At 33.8% G+C, this 23,729-nt stretch overlaps 5 protein-coding genes across 12 annotated transcripts; 2 read left to right on the top strand and 3 right to left on the bottom strand.

Moving 5' to 3' along the window:
- Nucleotides 1-503: 503 nt before the first annotated feature.
- On the bottom strand, nucleotides 504-5,785 carry LOC137821550 (Myb/SANT-like DNA-binding domain protein). 4 transcript variants are annotated; one of them, XM_068626192.2, is made up of 7 exons: nucleotides 5,042-5,785; nucleotides 4,406-4,743; nucleotides 4,184-4,334; nucleotides 3,313-3,707; nucleotides 3,154-3,232; nucleotides 1,986-2,311; nucleotides 504-1,507 (listed from the first exon to the last, which is right to left on the bottom strand). In XM_068626192.2, exons 1-7 carry the CDS (start codon nucleotides 5,538-5,540, stop codon nucleotides 776-778), a joined length of 2,520 nt encoding a protein of 839 aa, XP_068482293.1. In that variant the 5' UTR covers nucleotides 5,541-5,785; the 3' UTR covers nucleotides 504-775. The 4 variants fall into 4 exon arrangements, with proteins under 4 accessions (XP_068482293.1, XP_068482294.1, XP_090151932.1 ...); XM_068626193.2 differs by having other exon boundaries at nucleotides 3,313-3,653; XM_090295806.1 differs by lacking the exon at nucleotides 4,184-4,334 and having other exon boundaries at nucleotides 3,313-3,653.
- Nucleotides 5,786-10,924: 5,139 nt separating this feature from the next.
- MAPR2 (membrane-associated progesterone binding protein 2) lies at nucleotides 10,925-11,663 on the bottom strand. Its single transcript, XM_068624358.2, has one exon. The coding sequence runs from the start codon at nucleotides 11,562-11,564 to the stop codon at nucleotides 11,262-11,264; it is 303 nt and encodes a 100-aa protein (XP_068480459.1). The 5' UTR covers nucleotides 11,565-11,663; the 3' UTR covers nucleotides 10,925-11,261.
- A 2,881-nt stretch (nucleotides 11,664-14,544) lies between these two features.
- On the top strand, nucleotides 14,545-16,024 carry LOC137822492 (DnaJ/Hsp40 cysteine-rich domain superfamily protein). Its single transcript, XM_068627389.2, has 3 exons — nucleotides 14,545-14,824; nucleotides 15,423-15,572; nucleotides 15,680-16,024. Exons 1-3 carry the CDS (start codon nucleotides 14,624-14,626, stop codon nucleotides 15,752-15,754), a joined length of 426 nt encoding a protein of 141 aa, XP_068483490.1. The 5' UTR covers nucleotides 14,545-14,623; the 3' UTR covers nucleotides 15,755-16,024.
- Nucleotides 16,025-16,318: 294 nt separating this feature from the next.
- Nucleotides 16,319-18,649, bottom strand: TIC55-II (translocon at the inner envelope membrane of chloroplasts 55-II). Its single transcript, XM_068627388.2, has 3 exons — nucleotides 17,993-18,649; nucleotides 17,692-17,794; nucleotides 16,319-17,585 (listed from the first exon to the last, which is right to left on the bottom strand). The coding sequence occupies exons 1-3, from the start codon at nucleotides 18,445-18,447 to the stop codon at nucleotides 16,467-16,469; spliced, it is 1,677 nt and encodes a 558-aa protein (XP_068483489.2). The 5' UTR covers nucleotides 18,448-18,649; the 3' UTR covers nucleotides 16,319-16,466.
- A 396-nt stretch (nucleotides 18,650-19,045) lies between these two features.
- Nucleotides 19,046-23,070, top strand: DBR1 (debranching enzyme 1). Of its 5 annotated transcripts, none has more exons than XR_016515747.1 (8): nucleotides 19,046-19,326; nucleotides 19,418-19,539; nucleotides 19,642-19,835; nucleotides 20,373-20,555; nucleotides 20,667-20,766; nucleotides 20,871-21,010; nucleotides 21,689-21,770; nucleotides 22,737-23,070. XR_016515747.1 is itself a non-coding variant. In XM_090295614.1 (8 exons), the coding sequence occupies exons 1-8, from the start codon at nucleotides 19,046-19,048 to the stop codon at nucleotides 22,835-22,837; spliced, it is 1,260 nt and encodes a 419-aa protein (XP_090151740.1). In that variant the 3' UTR covers nucleotides 22,838-23,070. The 5 variants fall into 5 exon arrangements, 1 of the variants encoding a protein (XP_090151740.1); XR_016515746.1 differs by having other exon boundaries at nucleotides 21,651-21,770; XR_016515745.1 differs by having other exon boundaries at nucleotides 20,648-20,766.
- Nucleotides 23,071-23,729: the final 659 nt, after the last annotated feature.

Genomic DNA, 23,729 nt, shown 5'->3' with positions numbered 1-23,729 from the left:
TGTCTTTCGGATATATCCGTAAGTCAAATTACAAAGTTCCAAATAAATAAATCCATAACTAATATGTGACTTTCGGATTTCACCATCCAGAAGCTTATTTGGACAGCATAAATAACCTTCCGGATATCAAGATCCGTAAACAAACATAAATGAGTTCCAGATCTCAATCCTCGGCACCATTTACAGTACACCATTCCGGATACAAAAATCTGGAACTCATAACTCACTTCCGGATATGACCATCCGGAAACTTAAATGAAATATGAAAATAATCTTCCGGATTTAAATCCGGAATGTGTAAAAATGACTTCTGGATATTGAAATCCGTAAGCAAATGTGTGAAAAAAGGTAGAATGGGATTTTAAAATTTTTGTTGGGTGGGAGTCAAAATTGATTGGGTGCAGGAAGCAATTGCCAAAATATGAAGGCTAAGTTAAGAAATTGAAATCAAGAAGCTTCCAAATTTGGAAGTTTGTGGACTAGGAGTTTTACAACACCAGAAGCACACTCAATATAGCACGCTTGGAAGAATTTTGCCACTACCAGAATAGCTATTAACTAAGATCCTTGAAGAACAAAATTTTCAATGTCATGAATTTTGTATATGGCTTGAGCCTAATGTTGCACTGTACACAGTCACACTACATTGTAGATGGTTTCTAAGACTTTGCAACAGATGGATAGCAAAATGTGGCCATGGAAAAGAATGAAACTCGTTTAAAAGAGGTAAAAGCAAACAACCATGTGTAAGCTATATACAGTGAGTGTTGTGTTTTTACTGACGAAGCTTTCTAAGCAACCACTTCTTTCTCAAAGAGATATCCAAAGCTAAAAATATCTTTGCCTTCGTCTCATCTTCCAACAGATCAGAAGCATCCATTACTAACTCCTCATCTATGTCTGGCATAGCCTGAAGAACACTCAAAGCATCTTCAAATGATGATTTCTTCTTCTCTCTCTTATTGATCAGTGCCTTGACAGCACTAGCCATCTCAGACAACGCTTCTTTCATTCGCAGCTTCTTTTTGGGAAGTGTTGAGTCTCTAGACATCGTACCAGGCCTTTTTCTGACATGGTGTGTCCTTTTCTGACATGGGTTTTGCTTATCTCCAAATAATATTTGAGCGTAGCCAGTGATATCCTTATCAGTTTCCCTTGGCCTTTCTGTGTCTTGGTTCGATACTTCATTGTTACTAGTCACATCTAAATTTCCATTTGTTTCATCGGCAACATTGTCAACTTCATTGCTGCCACTCACCACCAAATTCCCAAATGATCCATCAGTATCATTTTCCCTTCCCCTGCCCATATCTTGCTCTGATATGTCAATATCGCTAATATTAACCAAATTTTCAGATGTTTCATCCATACCCACTTCAATGGTAAAATCATTTTCTTCAATCAACTGAAGCTGCTCCAGATCACTCACTTTGTTTCCGAAAATCTTGCATAAATCATGGAAAAAATACAAACATTTGTTTTTATATGAGATGGCATCTGGGTGATCCTGCAAATATCATTCAGCAACAAGTTGTAATCATAATATTTTGAAGAAACGGTATTTGAAAACTATTCTACCATAGGCTCCTTTGCAAGCCGACACCTATAATCATGAAAATGGGATACTTGGAAGTGGGGAAGAGTACTAGAGTACTAAAAGAAATAAAATAATTTGAGAAAACTGCGAGAGATGATATCATGGTTCTAAATCTTGGATAACTGTGTGTAACTCCTGTTCCCAAGAATGCTATAGCAGGTAGCAGATAGCCGCTATTTTGAATATTTTTATAGTTTATGCACACTATGTACATATAAATACTAAAAAATTAATGACATTCATAAGGAAGAACAAAAAGGTCTACGGCAGCAGCTATAGTGGGCAGGGGCTGCTCACCACTATGCCACTATAGCAGTGCTGTAGACCACTATTTAAAACCATAGACGATATCAAACAAAGAATGCTGTCAAATGAGAAAGGACCAAACCTTAATATATGCATCCCAGACATCATCCTCAGCAATTATTGTTTGTAGGGTTTCATTCCATGCAAACTCATTGTGACTGAGAATGTTGCAGATGTCATCATGCTTTTTCATCAAGCATAAATATTGATCCATTATAACCTTCTTATCAGATTGGAGTCCCCATCTGGCGTTAAATGCTTGGGCCACACGCATCCAAGCTTCCTCATTGAATAAATTTTCAATCCGATTTCCATTATTTACTTGCTCAGTCATAAGGTCAACAAAACGGCGTTCCATTGTAGAACCAGCATCATAAACATTTGAAAAAACGTCATTCTTCTGTTCACCTTTAAATGAGAAATATCCATAAGATTTTGGAACACCATCTAAATTTATATGGAAAACACTTGATTCCCAAAAAAAGCCAATGCATTTTACCCTATAGAACATTTCGCAAGTATAGTGGTGACAATGCCATAAATGAGAGATATGTTCAATGTCAACCATTGCTCAACTTCCTATCAAAATGTAATAGTGCATTTTGGTGGTAGATGTGTTAGAATAGGATACAACAAGACATGGGATTCTATTTTATATTTGGAGCATCTGAAGAAAAAAAAAGAGAACAGGATGAGGTTAAAAAAACGATAGATTTTCCATTCCATCTTCAGAGGAAAAACAAACACAACAACCTAAGCCTAAGTGGTTAAATCAATTTGGTGTAGAATTTTGAACATCCAATTGGCTAGGAAACAAAAGAAAAGAACCAATGAAGGAAAGCATGTGGAGGTTAAAGAAAATAACCTGACGCCTATTTGTTGCTTAATATTTAAAATTTTAGGTGTAATTTGTGAAATTATTCCCTTGACCTTTGTGATATTGAATTCATGCCAAATTTTGGTTGGATATAAGAGGTTTGCTTTAGAATTTGCCTCGAAGTAAAATAAATATTATCAGCAGAAAAGAAAATTTGAAACCTCTAGAAGCAGAAACTAACAGGTAGTTGGGGATGTAAAGGAAAATACTAAATACATTCATGCCACACTCATCAATCTACCAGCCTGTGTTATACAAGATAATGCCTTACTGTAGCAAGTAATGTGAAAAACAAGCCTGCTATCAATGCTGGTAAGTCTATACTGAGTTGTGCATTATGTGCTAAATAAATGGAGATATCTTGTATCAGTACCTTTCGCTCCAAATATGATACGCAAGTTCCCATAGTCGGGCAAGGTTTTAACTCTAAGCGATCGAGCTTCAGGGTGTGCCTGCATGAATTATATGTTAACGTGATAATAGAACAATAAGTCACAAGAAACCTGATGAGAGTAGGAAATGGGTCGGTCACCTTTGTATAAGAATCCCAAACATGATCCTCTGCATCAATCATTTCTCTTGTATCATCCCATGAGAACCCACCATGCTGAAGAAGATGGTTGACATCATTGAACTGTTTCCTCAAATGTTTGTAACGATTCTTCAGAACATCTTTGTCATATTGAGAATTGAATCGTTCATTGAAAGATGTAATCATGTCATTCCAAGCCTGGGAAATGAATGTCTGCCCAAGTCTATTTCCATCTTTCACTTGCTCCAATAACAAGTTAATGAGGCATCGGTCCATCAGGGGTGTCCAATATGTTCTAGTTCGGTCAGTGCCATTTGGGTTGCGATTTCCTTTTGCTTCACCTTCAGGTACATGATCACATAGGCAACTACTTAGTTCTCCAAAGATCTTAAGGCCTAAGATATCAATTATAACAACATATTCAATAAATGACAAAAGAAGAAAAGGGATCCCAGATACAATCTACCCATGCTAATTATGTAGCTTGTTCAAACATTCTCACATCTCAATTAGATTCGTAAATATAAGTTTCTGACTAGTTAAAAATATAAAGCACCTATAGACCAAACATGCCTTTGGTATTTCCATGCAGTAAATACATCTGAAGTGACAATGTTACAATTGCAACAAGGGGAACTGAAATTCTCTTTCGAAGTTGAAATTTTAAAACCCACACGTTCCAAACAAATTCTTTTCTTTAAATATTTTTATGTTCAGTTACACCTCCATACAAGTATAATAATATATTGGACGATTCTTCATTAGTTTTTCATGACCGATATGGCGCAAACTGATCATTTTGCTTTAGAGAATGCAAGAAAATAACATAATAAATTGAACAAGATGATGAAAGCTTTTCATTGATACACACCAGCCTTTGTTCTTTTTGATATGACATCTTCATGATTTTTCTCCAGTTGCAAATTACTGATCTCATTTTCAGACACGTTTCTGAATATTAATTCTAAATCACGATAGTTTGGCAAAGTTTTCGATCTATATATTCGTGCATGCGGATGTGCCTACAAAATTTTTAAGTTAATCAGTGCTGAGAATCATGTATATCTTATGCTCATTCTTATTGATCACATACCTTGACATAAGCACCCCAGAAATCATCATCAGCCAAAAGCATTTGTTGTTGTTCATTCCACGAAAAGCCTTGTTTTACAAGATTTGTTATATCACGGTAGTATTTCAACAGTTTCTTGAACCGATTCTTTAAAACCCTTCTACCATGTTGACAACCAAATTTAGCATTGAAAATGGCTAGCATATCTGTCCAAGCTTTTTTATTGAATCCATTGTCCACTTGATTGCCCCTACCCAACTGATCAACCATAAGCTCTATAAAAAACTGGTCCATAGAAGCAGTCCAATCCGTCCTGGTACGCTCACTACTTGGTATAGCGATGGCTCCTGTTCCATCAGCTACAATCACAGAATACATTAGTAACATCAGCTTCCATTACTACTAAACAATTAACTAAATTCCTTGCACTTATCACCGGAAAAAAATGCTGTTAACAAAAGAAAATAGTACAAGTAGAGAGAGTTTAAGGGGCTTTTATGGTGTCAGCCAATAAAAAATTCTTATGTATGTTAAAGTTTCTTTATTTTTACAATAACTACTCTAAAAATCATGCCTAGCCGGACTTTTTATTGGTTGACATTACGTTGACTCTAACTTAATCTCTGTTCTAAGCATTAGGGTGGAAGCAATACTCACCCAAATGCAGTTCTTGCAATTTATCATCAAGGCGTACGTCATTGCTAGATAAACTATATCTTCCATCAGCAACAGTGTGGCCATATATGGCACACAAATCATCAAAGTTCAACACTGGTTTTGTTCTGTAGCATCTAGCATCAGGGTGAGATTTCAAATAAATATCCCAAGCAGAATCATCATCAGCCACGACCATTTGCCGGGCAGCATCCCATGAAAAACCGAATTCAGAAAGAAGACTCTTGACATCATTGAACTGCTTCCACAAATTGGCATACCGTGTTTTCAAGACATCTTTGTCGAACTGCGAACCAAAGTTGGCATTGAACGAGGTGAGCATGTCTGTCCAAGCTTGCTTGTTGAAAGTGTGGCCAATCCTGTTTCCTCTCTGCAAATGCTCCAACATGAGATCAATGAAGTAGCGTTCCATTAATGGAGTCCACTGCATCCTTGATCGTTCGGTGCCATTGCTTAAACAACTTTGGCTTTGGCCACTCATTGTTTGTTGCTTACCAAACACCAAAGTTGCGTGTATTTTTCAGCAACAGTGCCCACATGCATAAAAAGCATTTCGAAGCATCAAAATCACGACTTTGGAGTTTGAACATAAAAGGGGTGGAAAAAGTTTGGGGCTTTTACAGTGGCGATGATGAGAGTCAAGTGAGAGGGGGTGAGTCCAAGTTTGGGCAATATTGAAATCTTAACCCTAATCCAGAATAAGGGATGAAGCCCCGCGCAGCATTCATCGTTTGTTTGGTTATAGCTGCATTTATAATCAGGGCTTGGACTTGGGCCTAAATATTCAACTAAAATCACCACAAGGCTTTTTTCTTCCTGCACCCCATATTGTAAAAGACTCTTTCTTCTTACACCTCCATACCTTCTTGTGCCACCCACATACTAAATGTGAAATACCATTTTATCCTCTTTTTTTCCACCCTTGAATTTGAAATAATAATCCTATGGATTATGTAATCCGGATACAGAAGTCAATTTCATATTTAGAAAAGACTTCCGGATTATGTAATCTGGAAGCTAATAACACATTTGAAAAAACAGCTTCCAGATTACATAATTCAAAAGTTAATCTTATGTATAGAAAAGACTTTTGAATTATGTAATCCGAAAGCTAATCACAAAAAGACTTCCGGATTACATAATCCATAAGCTAATTCTGGATCTAGAAAAAGACTTCCAGATTATGTAATCCAGAATATTGAGAAGGGTATTTTTGGAATATGAAAAACTTATGGGGGTGGCACAAGAAGGTATGGAGGTGCAGGAAGAAGCAGCCATTGTAAAAATAGTAAACTACTCTCCCATGCTGCATCATCCCACTGTTGTTGTCCCTGACACTGGTTCACTCTTTTGGAGGAAGAAGAAAAAGAAGAAGAGAGAGAGAGAGAGAGTAAAATGAGATTTGGTTGGAAGTTTGTTCTGAAAATTCCAAAAGGTATCATTTATGGTATAGAAAGCTTGTTACGAAGAATCCTTTTATCACATTTCTCTAAAGTTTCACATTAAAGTTTGAATAATTAATAAAGTAAATGGATTATACTAATTATATCAAAGTATCATTAAATCTAATATGTATTTAATCATCAAATGAATATTCATCTGGTTCCTAATTTGATTCTAAATTAAGAACACACAATTTGCAATCACAACAACATGCAAACCCAAAACTATAAAAAAGAGAAGGAAAAACTTATAACTATAAACAATAGGTTAAAACTCAATTTGGTTTGTTTGATTTTGACTTTGTGAATTAAATATCAATATTTAATTCTCCATAAATAAAAATCAACAAGCAAAATTCAGAAAAAAAGAAGACCAAAAGTCAACTTTTGAGAAAAAAAGTAAATAAAAAGATAATTCATAAAACTTTAGAATTTCGTAAATTTAAATGGTATGAAGAACGTAGACCTAGGTGTGGATTGTAATTATGTTCATAAGTTCAATTAGGGTTTAAGCTAATAAAAAAAAAAGTTAATTCGCATGTTACTTAACAAAATTTCAGCAAATCTTCCTCAACTTTCAAAATCCTAAAAAATAGTAGACAATTCAAAATTCAGCAAGCCATATGTCCATTTTGAAACTTTGAAAATGTAAAGTCTAATGAAACTAAAAAAAAACAAAAAAATAATAACTACATACAAAAAAGTTATTATTAAAATAGTGAGCAAAGATCAAATAAGTCGGAAATATAAAATAAAAACAAATATGTACAACCAATTTATTACTATCGAAAGAAAATGAGTTAAAAACTAAAAATAAAGCATATGGAAATTGCATTCACTATACAACAAAGTTATAAGTGTGTGTCATAATAGAGTTAACACTGACGATGAAAAAAAAAATTAAAATATTATGAAATATTATAGAAAAATCGAAAAAAATAATTTATGAAACTGGATTTAGGTTAAGAAATTTGTTATGTAAATTGTTAGTACCTATCACGCTTATAGTAAGATGATACCTTTAATTAAATATAAAAAAATATGATTTTTGAAATGTTTATTTTTTTTCCAAAAATAAAATAAAGATATATGTGAAATTAAAGAAAATATTTAAAAAAAATTATTTGGACTATGTAGTTCTAAAGTTCAAAATATGTTATTTGAAAAATGTTTTTTTTTTTTAATTTTGAAATTTTAATATTTATTAGATTTGAAGTTTTTATGATTCACGTTGATTAGTATGAACAATTATATTTACTATTCTTACAAATCATACTTTAAACGGAGATAATATAAATTATACAGTGATACCACCGCATATTATTGTGTGAATTTATTTAGAAAAAACGTATTTTTTAATTTTTCAAAAAAAATATATTAAGTAGAAGATTATACAGTCATTCATGAATATAAAAAAATTCTGAATTGAAAATAATACATTTTGGAAAAATTTATCCAGAAAAGATTATTGTGTTCCGGAAAAGGGGTCTGGAATATAATTTTATATGTACCCCATTTTGTTAAGGGTATTTTTGTCTTTTCTCCTGTAATTGGGTGCAATTATATGGTGCAGGAAGCAATTGCCTATATGTTTTGGGGTCAAAAAACTATTTAGAATACTCTTCTCCTTCATTAGTTGGTTGGTGGGTCGCATTACACTTTACCTTCTTTCCTTACAAACTCTTTATTCCTCCTTACTTGTCTTACCTTTCACTGTTCTCGTAGTCCAGACTCGGATGGTATATGCAGCAGATTAAGTCAGTAAAAATATTCGGCGCTCGGTTGTCAGAGCACTGGATGTACCTAAATTTTGGAATGTGTGTTATTTATATTATTTTAATGAATATTTCTTATTAGGTTAGATTAGATAGTTGAACTGTGTTTAATAATACATTACCTAACTCTTAATCATAGATTAGCTTCGTAACTAGATTTTGCGTTGTTAGTCAAATTGATGGAGACATTGACCTTTAGTCAATCCAGTAATGAGGACTAAGGCCTTGTTTGTTTATGTGCAAAGAAAAGTAAAGTTTCACTGTGCCAATGGAAAGCTCGAAAACCAATGTAAAATGACACGGAATTCAAAAAAAATTCACGCTCTAAACTTTCTTCGCTAAGTTGTGAAGAAAGTTGAATATACATGTATATTTTTAATTAATTAATTACAATTTACTATTTTACCCTTTTTTATTTTAAATAAAATATTATTATTTTATTTAAAATAGAATTATAATTTAAATATAAAAAATATAATTAAGATTATAAAAAAAAAAATTCTTCTAAAATAACATAATTAATACTTTTTAATAATAAAAAAAATAAATTTATATAATAATTATATTAATTAAAAAAACTAAAAATAATAATAATAATGTTATTTAATATAAAAATATTTTTTATCAAATATTTATAATTATAAATATTTAAATAATATTATAAATAAATAAATAAAATTAATTTTTTTATCAATTTTTAAATGTAAGGACAAATATGTAAAGTTACAGTTTTATCAATTAAAAAAAATACAATTTCAATCACACCCATCATATCACTTACAAACTTTCATAAACTTTCCTCCCACTTTACACTTTATTTACCTTAATCCAAACACCCTAACCTTCTTTACACTTTCCTTTCAAATCATCACAAATCCACTCCCTCATTTCCACTCCCTAATCCAAACAAAGCCTAAAAAATAAAATCGCTCTGGCCGCAATGTATCTCTATTTATTTGTTTATTTATTTTATATCTCTTTTTGTTACTTTATATCATTAACCATTATAGTTATTTTTATCTTTTTTTCTGATTCACCTTTTGCATTATCGATATTAATACATAAATAAAATACGAACTTTTATAACTGATGTACATAGTTTTGTACAATTTTTTCTTTACTTATAAAATTTTCCTAACTGTTTTACTTCTATTAAAAATGTTTTTCTAATTATATTTTCAGCGTGAAAAGTTGTCAACCCAATATGTAAGTATTTTCACTATTTTAGTATAAAGAACTAAAGAAAAAGGAAAAAAAATAATATTGAAAGAGAAGTAGAGACTCACCAACCAACGACATTTTATGATACTTTAGAAAAGCTGCCATTTTTTGTTTGGCGTCCACCGGCAGTTAAAAATCACGAAAAACCTTTCTTACATTTTGTTTTTTTATTGTGTTTTCCAACAACTATAAAAAAATAAAAATGTATTTAAAAGATACAATTATTTATAATACAATTAATTTCTCTATTTTTAATTCTATTTCTCTCAAACCAAATAGTTCTTATTTTATTTTTCTCATTTAATTTTCTCTCTCCATGAAACACAATTTATTTATAGTTATAAACAACCAAAAATGGTATGAGAATCATTAACCACGGCAAAAATAACATAATCATCACTTGATCCAATCTTGAACATGCTTTAATAAAAAATGATACATATAGCATAACTTCTGTGAGACATTTTCTATATGCTTCCTTCCTCCATTGATATTGTGTATATATATGCCTCTCAAAAATCATTTACCAACACAATATTAACTCAGCCATGAACACTTACACTGCAGACAATTCTTACACACTATAGCAACTCATACTCATTGATGAGCCAGGTGATATGAATGGTATGAGTTAAATCATGGATTTCTATGTGCAAGAGAGATGATAATTCAGCAAATAGCAGAGCAAATTCCTTCATTTCTCTCTGATTGTGACCTTTACACCTCCTAAATCACGTTTGTAAGTGTATATTTTCATCAAGCATCATTGTTAATCAGATATCTGAAAACAGCAAATTCACGGGATACCCAAATTCAAAGATGGGAGGAGCAGAACATAGTCTTTGGTGAAAAACATTACAATTTTTAATAAAAATCTGATGAATCCATGATCTTTAACAGACTTTACACAGTATGGTCACATGAATTCTCTTTCCCTGTATTTGGTTGAAAGAAAAAATAATTGTTTCTTGAAGGGTTTTTTTCCTAAGCAAAGAGACACACAGATTTGAAGTCAGAACAAGTATCATTGTTAATAAAAATCTGATTAATCAATGATCTTTAACAGACTTTACACAGTATGGTCACATTAATTATCTTTCTCTGAGTTATTGGCATAGTTTAAAAGGTCAAATCTTTGATGATTCCTTTCACAATACATGGTTGAGAGCCATGAAAACTGCACTCTAGGTATGTTACATCTCAGCTTAATTTTTGTCTCTGCCTAAATCTTTTCTTGACAAAGAGATTCTGAACATGCAATGAGAGGGTTATCTGCTTTTTCAAATCAATCAAAAGTTCTAAGAAAAATATTCAAATCTCGCCAATATAATACTAAATCCTAGAAATCAAATCACTTTCACAATAAATAGGATAAATCTGATAAAACAATCTATAGTTCAATAAAAGAAACAGCAGATAATGAAGAATTGATAAAAAAAAAATCTGATTTATTTCTCTCTGTTTTATTTTGTCTCCTTTCACCCCTTCATACATAGATGATACCAGCGATAAATATTAGGTTTTAGGAAGATTTGTAGTCCTGGAGGAAACACAAGGCAAACCCAAATTGGAAAAGCAACAGGAGGAGAAACGGAATCCCTTACCCAGAGCATGGACAGAGAAATTTTATTGCTAGTATTATCACTATTATTGTTACTACTAGGGTGAGATTGAGGGTGATGGATTGAGTTCAGTTACAGAAACAGAGAAACAAAGAGATGGCGATAGAAAGGGAAGAAGAAGGAGAAGAAGAAGAAGAGTGAATCAATTGAGAACGCGACCAACCACAGGATACTTAGCTTGAAACTTGTTCTCCCAATCGTTGAGAACTCCGATCTCCTTTTCCGAGAGGCCGTCCAGGGAGGGCGAGATGTCGTCGTCGTTCTTGCTCATCTTGGCGAGGGCTCTGCTGGCGTCCTTGCCGGCGAACATGGCGTAGGCGCCGCCGGGACCGTAGAAGGATTTTCCGGTGGTGACGTCGTAGACGCGGCCCTTGACGGCGACGTAGATGGGCTTGGAGGGATCGGTGCCGTTGTACTGGCTGAGCTGGTGAGGTGTGAGGTCCATTAGGCTTAGCAGCGTTGATGAGAAGAGATGAGATTGCGATTGCGATTGAGATGAGAGAATTCAGAATATAAACTCACTGCTTCACCTTTCATTCTTTTCAACAACTTGTCCTTATTACACATACCCCACCCTTCACCTACTTTTTTTTCACTTACTTTATTATTCTTATCAAAATATAATATATTTATATATATTTTTTATTTGATAGACTTAGAAATGAATATATTTATATATATAAAGTTGTTGTATGAAATGTGAGTTGTAAATGTATTATTATTTAAATATGTTTATTTCTTTATTTTAAATTACTTATTCAATAAAAAATATGTTTGAAAGAAAGAGAGTGAAAAAGAAAGAGAGAATTAAAGTTAAAATTTGTAAATTTTGGATTAGGTGATGCTACACCTCCATTCTACCATTCTACATCACATAACATAATCTTTTGAAAGGGAGTGTTGGTGAGATGTTTTTTAGGTGTAGAGATGTCAAATTTTTGGTGCATCTCATTGTTTCACTTGCAAATCACTCTTCAATTCAGCTCTTACCTCTTGCAACTTCCTCTACCTCTCTTTATTAGTATATTCAAAGGAAAATGGTTTTTTTACACCTCATGCTCCACCCTAAACCCACTAAATATTAATATTTTTTTTTAGTTTTTTTAATTTTGAAAATTATTTTAACATTTTACATTTTGCCTATATTTTCATTAAAGAGATTTTTTCATTTTTTATTACAAATTTTAATATTTAGTTGTGGGTGTAAAGTGGAGCAGGGTGTCAAAATATCATCACCCATATTCAAACCTCCTCGTAAAACCAACACAAAAATCTTTCAATTATTTCAACAACAAATAGTTGCACTTCGATATCAAAAAACAAGCGTGACTGCACTCATTACACGTTAAAAGTTGGGAGTTATTCTTCGCTACAAAATCTCATCTCTTACACATTATAATACATTGACTAAATCATCTAAAGCACATAAACCTATCGGTACAATAATCTTATAATCCTACTCCCATATATCTATACCAAAAATACTAATGTAATATTGCCCTGTCTAGAATATAAATTTTTTATTTTTTATTGTACAATCCAAAATACAAATTTTGTATATTAAATTGCACATTTCAGAATACATAAAATCACAAATGTTAATTTTTCGATTTTGTAATATGTGAAGTCTCCACATTCCATATTCCATAATTAAAAGAAATGCCAATGAAAAAGGATAACTTTGATATTTTTAGAAGTATGGAGGTGCATGAAGAAAACATGGAGTTGAGGAAAAATACATGGAGTGGAGGAAGAATTTGCCTATTTAGAGTTAGGACTCTTTCTTCCTACACCTCCATACCTTCTTGTGCCACCCCCATACTAAATATGAAAATACAATTTTATCCTTTTCTTTTCACCCCCTTGGGTTTGAAATAATAAGCCTATGGATTATGTAATCCGGATATATTCCGGATTACATAATCTAGAATTCAATTTCATATTTAGAAAAGACTTCCGGATTATGTAATCCGAAAGCTAATAACACATCTGAAAAAAAGGCTTCCGGATTACATAATCTGGAAGTTAATCTTATGTATAGAAAATACTTTCGGATTATGAAATCCGGAAGCTAATCACAAAAGACTTCCGGATTACATAATCCATAAGCTAATTCTGAATCTAGAAAAAAGACTTCCAAATTATGTAATCCGGAATATTGAAAAGGGTATTTTTGGAATACGAAAAATTTATGGGGGTGGCACAAGAAGGTATGAAGGTGCAGGAAGAAGCAGCCTAGAGTTAGACATCTAACAATTGGGCTAAAGATCCAACAACATGTGGACCTTTGGGCTCCCCTTCAATTTGTTTTATAGAAGAGTTCCTTGAGTTTTTTGGGAATTTCTCCTACACCTTCATAGTTTTTTTTTTCTGCAGCCTCATAATTATTGTAATCTCAAAAATATTCTTTTTCTTTTGTATTTTGAATTCTATAACTCAGAAGTATTTTTGGATTTAGAAATGACGTTCAAACTGTAGAATTCAAAATGCAAAGTTGACTTATGAATTTTACAATTCGAAAGTCTTCTATAAATCCAAAAATAACTTCCAAATTATTGAATTCAGAAGTCAATTTGTATTATGAATTTTAGAATTTAGAAGCAAATTTTGTATTACAAATTTTAGAATACAAAACTCATAATAACTTATATTCTGAATTTTATAATTTGAAAAATATTTTTTAAATTCAACTTTGTATGTAAAATATTTGTATTCTCTAAATTGTAAAATACTAAAGTTAACTCTGTATTCCGAATTTTACAACAACTTTGAAAGTCATTATATATGTAGACTAAAAACTTAAGGCTATTCTTATTTATGTTTTATTTGGATTATGGAGTAGATTTGAGAGAGTGAATTTGAGATGAACTGAATGAAAAATGAGCTTTTTTAAATTAAGGTAAATAAAGTAAAAAGTATAAAGAAAATTTATGAGTGATGGGATAGATGCCGACCAAAAAGATAAAAAATAAAATAAATGAATGATGAGATAGGTGTGATTAAAATTATATTTTTTTAATTGATAAAATTATAAACTTACAAATTTACTTTTATATTTAAAAATTATTAAAAAATTAATTAGATTATTTATTTATAAATTAAATAACATTATTATTTTTATCTTTATTTTTTATAATTAATATAATTATAATATAATTTTATTATTATTATTTATAATTATGTTATTTTATAATAATAATTTTTTTACAGTTTTAATTATGTTTTTATATTTGAATTATAATCTTATTTTAAATAAAAATAATAACAAACGGAGCCTTAACGAAGAAGCTTATGGAGTGCAGGGACTTAAGAATCATTTTTTTTATTTTACTAAGGGTAAAATGGATTTTTCACTTAAACATGTTGTATGAGACATCTCCACTGTCCTTTTCCCATGTTTATTACGGACAGTGTTTTCTTTATAACAACAACAATCTTTTCATTCATCTTCTTTAGTCTTTCTTCTTCTTCTTCTCATTATTATTGCAGAGAAGACTTTTTAATATGAGTAGGTGCGTCTCTTGTAGCACCGCTTCTGCATTCATTCGCAACAAGAGTTTGTGCAAATCACCAACTCAAATTCCAATTCCAATCAATGCAGTAACGGTCAACAGAACTTCTCGCCTGCGCGTCCACGTTTCCATGGTGGACTCCTCCTCTTCTGATTTCGCCAAGCGCATCGAACGAGCCTGGTTAATTTCCAAGGTTCAATCTCTTTCTTTCTCCCCTCGTTCTAACTTCGTTTTAGGGTTTTTCCTTTTCATAAACTTGCTTCCCTTTTTAGAATTTTTAATTTTATTCTATTTACGTGGTCAAATTCTTTTAATCATATCGTAGAATTCGAAGGCTATGTTCATAGATTAGGTAGTCAAATAATCAAGTCTTGTGGCTATGCCTGATCAGTTATCCTTCCAAGGTTCCTTTCTTAATGTGTTTTTGTGGAGAATTTTGACCAACCATGGTTATTATCTGGGTTGTAAGTGAGGTTAATTTTGATACACTCAGTGTATAAATCTTTACCCTATCTTAATTTAAGATTAGGTTTTAAATCTGTGTGTTCGAATATAATTCAATGCTAAATAGAACGAACATGTTTATCAGAGGGCACCATGAATCCGTGATTAAGTATTAACGCTGGGATTATTAAGCTGTTCCTGTATAGTTATGCAATCGATATCAATAGGCGAGGTATTTTGTAAGATAAAGATTATTTTTCATCGTACACCAAGTTTAAAATTTATGAAATTCACTTTGATGTTTGATGTTTCTGTGCTGGTCTTTGATATATTTGTGATGCTTGCAGCAACCAAGGCCAATCGTGTGTTCATCTTGCGACTCAAAAGGGCATATCGAATGTAAATGGTGTGCGGGTACTGGTTTTCTTATTCTTGGTGATAACATGCTTTGCGAAGTCCCATCCAGAAACACTACCTGTATCACATGCACTGGAAAGGTACCTCTCTATGGCTAAACTAACGTGATGAACTCACTTCACGTGTAAATTCTTAGCATGACGGTTTACTCGGTGTTTAATTTTGGCCTTAATTTGTCATTATTCAGGGTTCAATGTGCTGTTCTGATTGTCAAGGAACAGGCTTTCGTGCAAAGTGGTTGGGAGAACCTCCTACTTCTTAGTACCAAAACTACCACTCAAATGGTGGTGTGGCATGGCTTCTAAGTCCTGAGAATTGTAGTTATATTATACCTCGTTTTACTTGTGTCTGACAGATGCAGCAGCCTCTTTAGCTCGCAGAATACTTTTACTTTGAAAAACATTGTCTGGTTATTCATTTTTTAAGATTGAATTGTTACTAAAAGCAATCAATTAGTACTATCTTTGTATGTTGATTAACTTGTATAAATGTCGTTGTTTTACCAAATGAAATGAAAGCTTATTCTCCCTGACAGAACGCATTATATGAAGTCATGATCGGTATGAATTTTAAGGGGACCATCCTGTTGAGGTAGCAGATTTTTTAACTTCAAAGTTTCTTCTTATTTTATTTTATAATAAATAAATTTTATCTGATAAAAATATCCCTTGGCGAAATTGTGTTTGTTTAGTTACGATAAAATAAAATAAAATCAGGTTTATTTACTTCTAAAGCACAACACTGTGGGTGAAAAATGCAACTTGTATTGATTTTGAAAGTATATGAAATTTTGTAACAAACATATTTTTGTATAAAATCTTTCAAATATAAAATTACCTCACCTCAAATTTAATTTTTTAAAATAAAAATGACTCAAATCCATACAAATGCTGTGCCAAGCCCAATCAATCTGCAACTCATTTAGTCATTACATACAAGTATTAATTTGAACAACTATTTTTCCAACTTGTCACTCACAATCTCCTATGTGTCCTAACAAAGTTTGTAGTGTTCATTGTAATGGCGGTTGAGCAAGCATAGACTCCTATAGAGCACAGGGAAGCAGATGCCAAGAGAATGGCCTTCCACTGTTTCCCAGATACCAGAATTGCCAAAGCGACTAATGTAACTGCCACAGCTGAAAGGGCATTTTGCCAAGCTTGGAAAGCTTTGACAACGGTTCTACATCCTTTGCAATGTATCACATGCCTAAAATATCTGTTGGCTAAATTTGGGGCATGCAATGTTCCAATAACCCCCTTGGCCGGTGAGGAAGCTGATTGTCCTGCAACGAGTCCAGCAGGTGCATGTTCAACCACAGCAGGCTCTTTGGGCAAAGAGATAGTGCTGTGACCAAAATAATATGGCATCCCATGCCCCACTTTGTCCATCCACTTCCTGTATTCAGCAACCCATGTGTCTGATGATTTCAGATTCAGATATAGTTGCTTTGTTGGAACCTTCTCTTTCAAGAGAATTTCATTCTGAGATGATAAGAATCCCATGTCTTGCTCAAAAACCTTGCATGCATTCTGATGGAAGTACCACTTTGGAAACACTTTTACTAGTGGAGATGATTTTGTTGATCCAAACCTCACTATAAGCATGGATTTCCCTTGCCCAGTTGGTCTACAAAGGAACAGGCCACTGAAGTAGTTTGTTTCACCATTCTTATCAACAAATTCCTTGTTATTTTGTAGAACACATGGAGCCTCAAACCGCAAGAAGTTACCCTTGGATCCCTCTTTCTCAGTGCCCCACCAACCTGCAAACCCTCTATCAGTTCGCTCAGTCACCTCAAAACCCAGCGGCTGAGCATTCTCCCTTTTTGCGGTCCAATCCGTTCTGTCATGCGAAATTGGGACATGAGCAGGATCCATCAGGTTCTCCAGAAGAATAGAGTGATCGTAAGGGAGTTCATGAGTTGTTGAAACGTCTCGAAATCCCGGCCTTGCAAAGTTCTCAAACCAAGGTAGTTTACTATCATTTGGAGGTGTCTTGAGGGACATCCACACCCAAATAACACCTTGAGAGTCCCTCACTTCATATGTTTTAACACAAGCTGTCCTAGGTATTTTGGCATCAGCCGGAAGCTGTTGAAAACAGAAAAAAAAAATTGTCACTTGTCAGCATCATGTGGCCTTAAGCTGGGAATGGGACTTTGATTTAGCTGAGGATAACAGAGGGTGCATTACCAACCTGAGGTATCTTCACACATTTGCCCTCCCCTTCAAATTGCCATCCATGGTATAGACACTCAAGCCTTCCATCAAACAACTGTCCCTCCGACAGTTTGGCTAACCTGAATTGTACAAAAGACATAAGGTCCATCATTTGACAAACACAAACATCAGCAATCAGTGAAACTACAGTATTTTCAGTAATTGGGGGCATGCGGATTAAGGTAAAGCAATCACAAATTCCCGGTGAGATCAAAGAAAGAAGATACAAATAAAACAACCAAACTCAACCCACAACTACAATCATAATAAACAGTAACCTGTGGGGGCAGCGATCTTCGTAACAGCGGAACTGGCTATTGCCATCCTTGAACAACACAAGTTGTTTATCAAACACTGTGAGCCCCAAGGGTGCATCTTCGGGCACATTCTGAGTGAGATACAAAGGGTACCATTCCTCCGTCCAGTCATACTCCCCTTTCCCCTCCTTCTCGCTGGTGGGACCCACAAGAACTGCGCGATCTTCTTCACTGTCAGCTAAAGGTGCAGCTTTGATGTCTGCAGTGGCGCCACACGAGGCGTGTTTCGATCTTAACGATGGTTTGAGAGAAGGGGAGTAGAGAGCCCAACGGAGTACCTTCTTTGGCGGCGCGGAAACGCGCAAAGGGAGGAAAGTTCGAGTGGGAGACAGAAATGGATTCACCAACGCCATGTTATGTAACAGAATTGAAGAGTGAAGAGTGAAGAGTGAAGAAGAATAAGAAGAAGGTAGCATAAACAAAAAGGAGGAAGAAAAAGAGAGACTTGCACGTTTCGTGCGTTGTTCCTGGCCACATGATACAACAACACCTAGGACTCTTACCTTCTACCTTACTATACCTGTCATGTAACAATTATCCATTACTTAGGATCATTTTTCTCCTTATATTTTACTTATATGGACAAACCTTAAACATATATGAAAAAAAATCATTGAAATCGAAAACACACGTTTAAAAAAAATTGAGTCTAGTCTTTCCTGTGGGAGCTAATCTTTATTAAGAAATAGTTATTCACATATTTAGAAAGCACCAGAAACATAATAATTTATGAGAAGTATGCAATGAAATTGGAACATTTAAAGCAAGTTTTTGTGAAAAAAAAGTTACATAAGTAAGCAATATCAGCTGGACTTTACGGTATATGTTATTTATTCGTTAATTTAATATTATTACTTCTGTAACGATAGTTGTGTGTCATACTTCAATTTTCAAAAAATGAACTGGTAAAAAAAAATGGAAGGAGACCATTTAAATTTATCCGCTACGAAATAACGGAGACGAGAAATTAGGGTTTTGTCAGGGTTTCCGATCAGACAAGGGAAGCGAGCGAGGATGAAGATAGCGGTGGAAGGGTGCATGCATGGCGACCTGGACAACGTGTACAGAACCCTTCAGCAGTTGGAGAAATCCCAGAACACGAAAATCGACCTCCTCCTCTGCTGCGGCGATTTCCAAGCGGTGAGGAACGAGCATGACTTGAAGAGCTTGAACGTCCCGCCCAAGTATCGCTCCATGAATTCCTTCTGGAAGTACTATTCCGGCGCCGAGGTTGCCCCTTACCCCACCATCTTCATCGGCGGCAACCACGAAGCTTCCAATTATCTCTGGGAACTGTTAGTTCACCTCAGCTTCACAGTCCAATAACTGTTCTGTTGCATTGTGATTTAGGGTTTTGATAAGTGTTTTGGTATGTGTTTGTTTTAGGTACTATGGAGGATGGGCTGCTCCTAATATCTACTTCTTGGGAGCTGCTGGGGTGGTGAGGTTTGGGAATGTCCGAATTGGTGGTCTCTCTGGGATTTATAATGGTCGAGACTATAAATTAGGTTGTTTATCTGTTTGTGAACTGTGGGATTTTGAAGTGTTTGAATCTGAATGGGGCGTTTGTTTGCCGATTACTGAATGATGTTAGGTGTTTGTTTGAGCAGGACGCTTTGAGAGGCCTCCCTATGATCAGAGTACCATTAGGTCTGTGTATCATGTTCGTGAGTATGATGTTCGTAAACTAATGGAAGTTAAGGAGCCCATTGATGTTTTTCTTTCGCATGATTGGCCACTGAGAATCACTGATTATGGGGATTGGAAGGAGCTTGTTCGTCGCAAGCACTATTTTAAGCAAGAGGTGGGATTTGTTGAAATTTTTGAAGTTATGAAATTGCAAGGGTTTAGTAATAATTTGCTTGTATTTTTTTGTCAAGGATTCAGCAACATGGAGAAAGCTAAGAACTAAGCTAGGAGGATGATAGTGTCACGTCTGTCTTATCAAAAAATAAGAAACATAAATTTATTTCAGGGGAATGTGGAACCATCGTATGCATTATCATTGGGATATATCAAATATGCCCTGTTCGGATTAAACTTCTTAACAAGTAATTGTAGAAGTAATTGTAGGAGAGAAAAAAAAAGAAAAATGAAATAAATTTCTCCTTTTAAGTTAAAATTAGCGTTTGCAAAATGTTTAAATAACCTCTTGGAGAAGTTAAATTAGACCACTTCTAAATTAGCTTATGCACAACGCTCTAGCTAATTTTGAAATTTTTTCTGATTTCATTTTATCATCTTGTGTTTTTTTCTTCTAAACGTTTTTATTGAGAAGGTGGTCCAGATCTTAACAAGACAGTGTCTTATTTCTGTACCTGATAAGGCTTATATTTGTCAGATAGAGGAAAAAAGATTAGGGAGTAAAGCTGCTGCTGAACTTCTAGAAAAACTGAAACCAAATTATTGGTTTTCGGCTCACTTACACTGCAAGTTTGCTGCTCTGGTTCAACATGGGGAAGGAGGTCCGCTGACAAAGTTCCTTGCACTGGACAAATGTATTGCCGGGCGTGATTTCTTACAGGTATAGGCATACAATTATAATTTTCAGGGTTAATCTTCTGTGATAGCCATTTGAGTTAGGGATTACAATCATGGCATGTTCTGTGCCTTTAGATTGTGGAAATTGAATCAGATGCAGGTCCTTATGAGATTCGGTATGATGAAGAATGGTTGGCGATAACACGGAAGTTCAACCCTATCTTCCCTTTGACCACCAAAGGTGCAGACTTCAGGTGTGCATGTACATGTGAAAGCATCATAATTGACAATTAGGGCTTGAGTTCACAAATTGTTCTGCTCTTATAGTAATAATACTGCCATATTCACTTGCTGACAGAGGTATAAATCTTGAGATGGAAGACTGTCTTGAGTGGGTTAGAAGCAGGCTGCGCGAGAAGGGGTGCAAACCGTTTGAATTTGTTAGAACAGCTCCTTGCTATGACTCTTCACGGTCCAATTTTGATGGTGCTTTGACTGGTATTTCTTTTGTTTTCAATTACTAAGCACACATTGTAAACCCCAATTAAAAAAATTTCAACTTGTTTTCTGGATAAAGATATTCTAATCATGATCACTTAAGTGATTGGGCTAACTTGTAGCTGTCTAATCTTATTCGTGCATACTTTGTGTGAGTTCCCATGCATGAACATCGTATATGCATGTTATGATTAGGAAGTGTCGACTATGGTGTCTTCCCATTCTTGTACATATGTCAGTAAAAAGTTTGATTTTTGCGTTTTGTGGTGCAGTAATACAGTAAAATAGGCTCCAATTCAAACTAAAAAATACTCCTTTCAATTGAATGTCAAATTGTCAATCACATTCTATCTCCTGAATTAGTCACAATTAAGATTTACTTCTATGATGGGAATGTCTACCTGTGAGTTAACTGTTCTTTTTTCTCTTGTATTTACTCCTTTTATAATTATTTTTTTTATCTTTATAATGGTATAGTTAGCTTATAGAAAAGAAAATTGAAAGAAAAACGACCGAGTTCTTATGCAACGATGATGTTTGCCATTATTTCATCGTGTCATGTCTTGTATTGTTTAAAATGTAACTATAAAAGTGTTAACTTTATTTGATTTTCTTCTCTTCTGTTTATTATTTTTTGTAGCAAGTCCCCGAAACCCTCAGACAGAATCTTTTTTGCAGCTTCTGGAACTTCCATATCTTCTTGATAGCAATCCTATCGCAAAGGACTTTTCACCTTATCCTTCTCTTTCAGTTAAAAGAGGTAAAGCCTTTTTTTAATGGCCATAGATTGGAAGTCAGTCCATTTTTTACAAAAAATGATATAAGCGAAGTCTGGAGAATATCTTGGGGACATACAATTTTAGCATAAGAGCGTTTGTAGTCAACTTAATTAACACTTGTTCCTTCGAATATCTCTCTCTCTTAATTGGGTTATTGTTCTTTTAATTTAAGCTATCTCTTGATTGTTATGGTGTTATGAAATTATAATATCATCATATCCAAGATAGAAACATGTTATGAGTATTCTTGTGAAGAAGATCAGAAGACCCTTATGGGCTGGCATCTCTTCTGACTATAGTCACAGTCCTTGATTGCTAATATAAGCAAATATCACTGCACTCTATCCCAGCTTGCACTTTTGTTTTTTAATGGTAGTAGTTATAACAAAAGAGAAATAGAAGATACATGTGGAATTAAAGTCTATAGTTATGGGGTGAGCTCGTGTTAAATGGTCTGTCTCATCTTAGTACGTACTTAACTGATGTTGCCCCTGGTCGCTTTTGTTAAAGAGTGGGTCACTGCAAAGGGGAAGCTTTTTGTTATCGTTGGGTTACCCCGTAGGGACATTTTCTCCTGCCAACTTAAGGATGACTTCTTAGAATGTCTTTCACTTAGGTTTCCTTCATTCATAGGCTTCTACCAGCATAACTTATCTTTTCAATTGGCCCAAATTGGGTCCTTGGAAAGATCTATTAATTTGCAATTATAATTTTATTTAAGTTGAAGATATAGGTAGGTACACACTGCACTGAAACCAATAACCCATACTCATGACATGACTACATTTGCATAAAATGTAACTTTTTTTGGGGGGTGACTAAAACGTTTGAGTTGGTGTCAAATTGTGATTACAAATTTTTTATTAATAGTATTACGCTCGTAATAGTATAAATTTTGACCTTTTTCGTTGAGCTAACAACTTACAATATTTCGTATACATTTCTAGGCATTAGTGATGATAATGAGGACATTCCCATTGATGATGTGGATGATGATGATGATGATGATGATGATGACCTCCCAAAAGTTGATAACGTTGAAAGTTGAGACCGGGACTTCAAATTTGTGAATCTTCATTTCAAATTAACATACTGAATTGGTAATTATCTGCAACTAGCATTTTATGCCTATTACTTACAGAGGACATTGACTCTTGATGAGGCACTCACCAGATTGTGGATTTTCTCACCCACTAATGAGTAGTTAAGTTGCATGTATATTATTAACTGACCATTTTTCTTATAACAATAAAATCTCTCTCAAGGTCTCCATTTTTCTTATAATGGCTGTTTACTGCATTTTCTGAATCAACTGGCTGAGTAGTGCGAATTGGTTCTGTCAAGGGATTTGCTGCTATTAATTGCATTAGTTTTGTACTGTGGTTCCTCTTCCTTCATCTCGTCGGTATTCAAAGATCAGAAGCCATGCTTGTGTTTTGGATTTAAAAGCTCATATACAGTTAAGGATCGAAAGACATTGAACGAAATTGTGAAAATATTTTGAGTCGGTGGAATCCCATCGAGAATGAATGTGCATAAAAGCTGTACTTTTAAAGTTATGTAAAATTTCAATAAAAATAGAGAGAAAAAAAAACGTATATCTCGGTGAAAAATAATATTTTTATTCTTATCAATGATATTTTTTTTATAATCAATAATAATAATGATGATTCTGCTTTGTTAGATAGAAGTAAATTAAATGTACAAGATTATAAATTGGTAGGGGACTAAGGAAAATTAGGATGTCATTTTTACGCTTATTAATTTAACTTGAAGTTAAAAATTTAAATTAAAAATTCGAACTAACTTTTGTGATAAAATTATTATTGATATTTCTTTAACGATTCGTGAACGAGATAAAATATTAATTGCTAATTTGACAAAGATTACTTACTTTATCTCAACTCATTTTTGAGGAATATTTTTTTAAAATATGTTGA

The sequence above is a fragment of the Phaseolus vulgaris genome, chromosome 9 (assembly GCF_051622355.1).
Source record: "Phaseolus vulgaris cultivar YP4 chromosome 9, ASM5162235v1, whole genome shotgun sequence".
NCBI lineage: Eukaryota > Viridiplantae > Streptophyta > Magnoliopsida > Fabales > Fabaceae > Phaseolus > Phaseolus vulgaris.
Note: the sequence above shows the minus strand (reverse complement) of the source record. Positions and strands in the feature narration are given on the sequence as shown.

Bases quoted from the DNA above. Each gene is read 5' to 3' on its own strand.
- LOC137821550 (XM_068626192.2), bottom strand. From the start codon at position 5,540: ATGAGTGGCCAAAGCCAAAGTTGTTTAAGCAATGGCACCGAACGATCA. The intron at 4,744-5,041 runs GTGAGTATTGCT...CTGTGATTGTAG, and splicing joins ATTGCAAGAACTGCATTTGG to CTGATGGAACAGGAGCCATC. The intron at 1,508-1,985 runs GTTTGGTCCTTT...TGATATTTGCAG, and splicing joins TCTGGGATGCATATATTAAG to GATCACCCAGATGCCATCTC.
- MAPR2 (XM_068624358.2), bottom strand. From the start codon at position 11,564: ATGGACCTCACACCTCACCAGCTCAGCCAGTACAACGGCACCGATCCC.
- LOC137822492 (XM_068627389.2), top strand. From the start codon at position 14,624: ATGAGTAGGTGCGTCTCTTGTAGCACCGCTTCTGCATTCATTCGCAAC. The intron at 14,825-15,422 runs GTTCAATCTCTT...TGATGCTTGCAG, and splicing joins GAGCCTGGTTAATTTCCAAG to CAACCAAGGCCAATCGTGTG. The intron at 15,573-15,679 runs GTACCTCTCTAT...GTCATTATTCAG, and splicing joins GTATCACATGCACTGGAAAG to GGTTCAATGTGCTGTTCTGA.
- TIC55-II (XM_068627388.2), bottom strand. From the start codon at position 18,447: ATGCTACCTTCTTCTTATTCTTCTTCACTCTTCACTCTTCACTCTTCA. The intron at 17,795-17,992 runs GTTACTGTTTAT...TGTACAATTCAG, and splicing joins GAAGATCGCTGCCCCCACAG to GTTAGCCAAACTGTCGGAGG. The intron at 17,586-17,691 runs GTTGGTAATGCA...TGTTTTCAACAG, and splicing joins AATGTGTGAAGATACCTCAG to CTTCCGGCTGATGCCAAAAT.
- DBR1 (XM_090295614.1), top strand. From the start codon at position 19,046: ATGAAGATAGCGGTGGAAGGGTGCATGCATGGCGACCTGGACAACGTG. The intron at 19,836-20,372 runs GTGGGATTTGTT...TATATTTGTCAG, and splicing joins AGCACTATTTTAAGCAAGAG to ATAGAGGAAAAAAGATTAGG. The intron at 20,556-20,647 runs GTATAGGCATAC...CTGTGCCTTTAG, and splicing joins CCGGGCGTGATTTCTTACAG to ATTGTGGAAATTGAATCAGA.